The sequence below is a fragment of the Galeopterus variegatus genome, unplaced genomic scaffold (assembly GCF_000696425.1).
Source record: "Galeopterus variegatus unplaced genomic scaffold, G_variegatus-3.0.2 Scaffold2899, whole genome shotgun sequence".
Taxonomy (NCBI): domain Eukaryota; kingdom Metazoa; phylum Chordata; class Mammalia; order Dermoptera; family Cynocephalidae; genus Galeopterus; species Galeopterus variegatus.
In genome coordinates this window covers 169,870-175,070 of record NW_007729010.1, presented here as the reverse complement: position 1 = coordinate 175,070, position 5,201 = coordinate 169,870, and the positions used below count along the sequence as shown (strand labels likewise).

The window sequence follows — 5,201 nt, the reverse complement described above, 5'->3', positions numbered from 1 at the left end:
TGAAGTCATTATTTGTGTCATTGTTTGTTTAGTGCTGTTCTTCCCTGATGGCCTCTAAACCGCACGATCGGAGGACTCCTGTGAGCTTTTTAAACCACTGTATCCCAGTAACTTGTACAGTGCCAAACGCATAACACGAACCCCATAACTATGTGTTAAATGGATGAATAAAGGAATGAATGAATGAACAGCCTCTCCCACAGAAAGGAAACTTGTATTCGGGGTGCCATCTCAGGATTTACATGATTTTCCAAAAATGAATCAGGCAGTTTAGCAAGCGCATTGCCTCTTTAAACACCATTTAGTAAATGGCCTCGGATTTTTCTTGAACGCATTCCCAGACCTTAAAAAAAAAAATCCCACCCTCACCAAAGCTGTCATCAAAACTCATAGAAGAATCTATCCCTTGAATGTAAATTATTAGAAGCACATTTAAATAGACAATAAGGTGGCATGCAAAATATTTACTACTTTTACTGAGTTAATGACAATTTTCTTTTACTTTCCTATCTGTGAAATGGGAATAGTAGTAAGGGGTGTTTTGAGGATAATTAAGATCGTAAAGCACATGTAGCAGAGTCTGATGCCTTTATTGTTAACTACAAGTATCTCATACTTCATTTTGTCCAAAAGTTGAACTTCCAACTTTGTAAAATGTTTTGATTGTAATGCAATTAGTTTACTAAGTATGCTTATGTTTTTGTGGCTTTTCCATCTAGAAACTTTACCGCTCACCAAAAGCTGATAAGCTCCAGGATCCAGGTGGCACAGTCCATGCAGTGGACCGCACAACTATTTGCTGAGTGATTGAATAAATGATGCTTTAAGATTAAAAGTGGTCTCATTGCCATCATTTAATTTCACCCTCTACCGACTTTGTGAGACGGATGTTATCCCACTTTTACAGATGAGAAACTTAAGGCTCAGGAAGTTTAAGCTACTCGCCCAGCATCACCCAGCACCTGCAACTCAAACCCGAGTTTTCTCATGCCCTGAGCCTAGACATTTCTGTTATCTGTCACCAACTCTAACTCTGATTTCTTTCTTTATTTCTTTTTCCCCCAAAAGGAAAGGATGAGCAGAAGCCCCTGACAGAATGGTTTCTCATTGTGCTCATGGCAACCATATGCCTCATCTTGTTGACTCTCTCACTCGTGTGTAGAACGTAGGTATTCTTCACATTTGGTGCTTCAATTTGATGGAGGTTGACTGAGCCTTGCATGTTTACAGTCTTGCTGTGCATCCGTTAGACGGAGGGTTCCTGTTATCAGATGGAATTTACAGCATTTTTGTTCCTAGACCACCTTTCCAACGTGAATGTGGAACAAACCAAAAGTGAGAAATATCAGCAGGTGATTTACAGCAACTGCGCAGAGCACAGCACGACCCGCAGCCATGACATGCCTCTTCTCACATGTGCCAGCAGCCCATGAATTTCTGTGAAGGGTTTTACCTTCGTTCTCTTTTGATTCCCGCACAGCTTCTGTTCTGTACTTGGTTGTCTTTGTTAAGCACCAGCACGGGCCTTTTCCATCTCAGGAAGAGGCAGGCAACCCGGAGGCTGAAATGCCCACAATGCCTCTACGTGTGGTCCTCGATTACCAGCTGCCAACTCCTACCTAGCCCTTCAGTCACCCTGTCCCTGAGTGGCAGATTGTTCTTAGGTCAAACCCAGATTCTTGCCATGTCCTGTGGATCTGGTGGTCTTTCCTGGAGCCTGCAATGACCCCCTAAGCACTCTCCACCCATTTTAGCTTTCAGTAAGGCAAAGTACTCTTAAGGAGGCTTAAGACCATATTCTGTCTTGGCCCTTTCACAATTTGGAAAATGACTTTCACATTAAGCAGAATTACTATTACAAATATTATATTCAGATGGCATCTATGGGTTGGGGCATGACAGTTCAAAGGAGGGGAAAAAGAAAGAAAATAAACTCTGAGCCCACACAGCTGAGGAAGGCAGGCTACAGCCAGTCCTGCAGCACGGTGCGGTGCCACACACTTGACGTACATGTCCGTGTGCAGAAATGAGGCCTGCTGACATGCATCCCCATGAAGCAGTGACCATCCTGTGCTTCCTGGATGATTCAGAAGCCACCTCACAGCCTTGCAGTACCCCCACGGTCCTCAACTATTCTTACAACGTAGATATTTGGAAGTCTTGGTCAATAAAGATTCTGAATTTTAAAAAGATTTGCAATTACCTAGGTCAATTTTTTAGAGTAGATATTTCAGGACAAAAGGGAAGCTCATGCTCACCTAATTCCTTCCTTTACTCTGTTTTTAGAGGTCACTTATGGACCAAGCTGTTCCCACCCGTTCCAGAACCAAAAAGTAGCATCAAAGATCTCTTTGTAACCATTAACTATGAGGTAATGTTGAAAGTTCTTATGATGTGTCACTTGTGCCCAGGGTTGAGTCCCCTGGGAACTGTCATTGGGGTCTTGGTTTTCTATATTAGAAGGCAGGGTTTTTACGCAGGAGGCCAGGAACATTTCTGTTACTCTGGTCATTCTGTTCTTTGGCTGATTGTTTTGTCATGCATGTTTATGATGGTCTTTACATATTGGAAGGGTCCTACTCAATTATAGTGGCCTCACCAGTCCGACTGGAATTTTAATTTCATATTAGCTATGTCTTAACTGGCCTTGGGCAATTCCTTCAACCCTATGAGTCCTGACTTCCTTTTCTGCATAGTAAGGGACACAGATGAGATCGTCCAATGTTATGCTCAGCTCTGACATTTTACAACTCTACGTTTCTGCATAAGTACCCTAGTCAATAAAGACTTTTCAGGGAAACTTTTGCTCCATAGTATAAAAAAACCATAGAGAAGGCAAGTGAGGCAAATGATTTCCCCGAATATGCATTTTTTTAGGCCTATTCACCATTCATAGCAATTAGGTTAAGCTGAGTGGTCACTTTCCTATAGCTATTCCATTGTTCTAGCACCATTTGTTGAAAAAAAAATCGATCATCCTTTCCTCAGTGAATTACCTTGGCATCTTTGTTGGAAATCAGTTGTCCACGTATGGGTGGGTCTACTTCTAGACTGTCTATTTGGCTTCATTGATCTATTTGTCTGTTTTTATGCCAATACAATACTGTCTTGGTTACTCCAGCTTTATTGTAAACCTTTAGACCAGGTAGTGTAAGATCTCCAAAAATGATTTTTTTTTCTAAAATTGTTTTGTTTATTATAGGTCTTTTGAATTTTCACATAAATTTTAGAGCTAGTTTATCATTTTCTACAAGAAAAAAAGAGCAGCTGGAGTTTTGAGTGGGATTGTGTTGAATTATGATTAATTTGGGGAGAAGTGATATCTTAATAATGAGTCTTCTAATCTGTAAACACGGCATATTGCTCCATTTATTTAGGTTTTGTTTAATTTCCCTCTGCAGTGTTTTGTGATTTTTGGTGTATAGTTATTGCATCTTGTCAAATTTATTCTTAAGTTGAATGGTTATTTAGATCAGGGAGGGGTCAGCAAACTTTTTCTATAAAGAGCTATAAATATTTGAGGGCCAACTGGTTTCTGTCTCAGCTCTTCAACTCTGCCATTATAATGTGAAAGCAGCCACAGAAAACGTGCTAATGACTGAGCATGGCTGTGTTCCAATAAAACTGTATTCATAAAAGCAGGCAACAAGCCAAATTCAACCCATGGGCTGTAGTTTGCCAACCCTTGATTTAGGTCATGCAATTTTATTAATAAACTTAGGTTTCTCTCTAATAAAGTAACTTATGATTGGATGAACTACCTGGTGATTTGTTATAGGGAAAGGAAAGGGTTGATGAAAAACTCACTGAAATGGCTTATTTCGATAATGTGTCCTTCCTTTAGCATTTGCAGTTTTGGTGTTTGGAGTAATTTCTAGATAACAGTTACTAATCTATGAAAACAGAAACTTGAGGCTGGCAAAAGAATCATTCTGCCCTTGGTTCGATCCTGTGGTCTCCTTTCTCAGGGGAACAGCCCACCTGCTCGTGTTCACCCAGGGCTCTTTTGGAAGGAGAGTGGGCCCAGCGTGAAAGTTTGTGTCATGTCATCCGAATGTGTGTTCACGATCTCTCCTTGCTCTAGTGTACTCAACCCTGAGAAACCCCATTTGTTTTAAGCGGCAGACTGAAGTCATTTGTCCTGGCCTCTTAATGGAACATCTTAATGTTGGCATCTAATTTCCCTACAGAGTCCCAAAAGATTTCCTTTAATAGTGTGAGGTTGGTGAAAGAAACTGGCTTAAGAGCTTATTGTGTAAGCTTGTGGTTTGTTGTTAATTAAAATCAAGTCATGTGTGTAAAATAACAACTTGGGGTAGACAAGCTGGTTTCAGAATAAGCAAAGGATTAATGTCAGAGTTCAACACCGCCTGGCTTCTCAGGACAACTCACTTCTCACATTGCAGCATTTCACGTAAAAACAACCCAGAGAGAGAGAGAGAGAATGTGGAATTGGGGAAACAAAGTATCGTCTGGTGCTCTCAGACCTATGGCTTAAGTTGCCCAGCTGAGAGAGTATGTGAGCCAGTGCAGAGCTGACCACAGCTGGGCCCCATGTGGCAATGCCCCAGCCTCTATCTCCAAAGGCAAAAGCCTTCCAACGTACACTTGGAGGCTTGGCTATAAGGATGACAAGACAGCCCATTAGTGCTAGGGCAGTGACAGCTGGGAAGCTTTCGCTAGTGGGAAAGGAAACCCTCTTCTTTTAATTATAACTTGCACCCCTGAGTTTGGTGTGGGTGCCCAGTGTCCTGAGACCTAGACAATATCTGCCATCCCATAGCTCTCCTTAAGCAAGGTTTTGCTTGTTCGGACCTTAGTCAGAAATTGTTTTGTAACATTCAAGAGACAGTGAAGGAAGGAGGTACATTGGCCTTTGGCAGTAAAAAAAAAAAAAAGGCTTATTTAAAAAAATTTTATCCTGAGATTTCAATTTGTGAGTATGCCAGACTGGTTTCCAGCTGTTCTTTGTTCCTACAATGGTGACCTGAGAGGGTTCCTCCCACATTAGTCAACTAAAACTATTTAAAGTATTTATAGCAGTGACCATGTGTGTTGTGTTCATCACTGTATACCGGATGCATAGCTCTGTGTCTAGTGTAGGTATTTTGAAATGTATTAGATGAGTAAATGAGGTAAGGGAATGTGATCTTTTGCAGGCAGTATTTTTTTTGTTACAAATTTTCTAATTAGCGGCATTA

At 41.0% G+C, this 5,201-nt stretch overlaps 1 protein-coding gene across 1 annotated transcript in view; it reads left to right on the top strand.

The window, feature by feature from the left end:
* The window catches only part of IL5RA (interleukin 5 receptor, alpha), a 32,515-nt gene that overhangs the window by 25,897 nt on the left and 1,417 nt on the right, over positions 1–5,201 (top strand). Inside the window, exons 8-9 of the mRNA XM_008583388.1 lie at positions 1,069–1,165; positions 2,287–2,371. Coding sequence (XP_008581610.1) covers positions 1,069–1,165; positions 2,287–2,371 — 182 coding nt within the window. The remainder of the gene's footprint in view (positions 1–1,068; positions 1,166–2,286; positions 2,372–5,201) is intronic.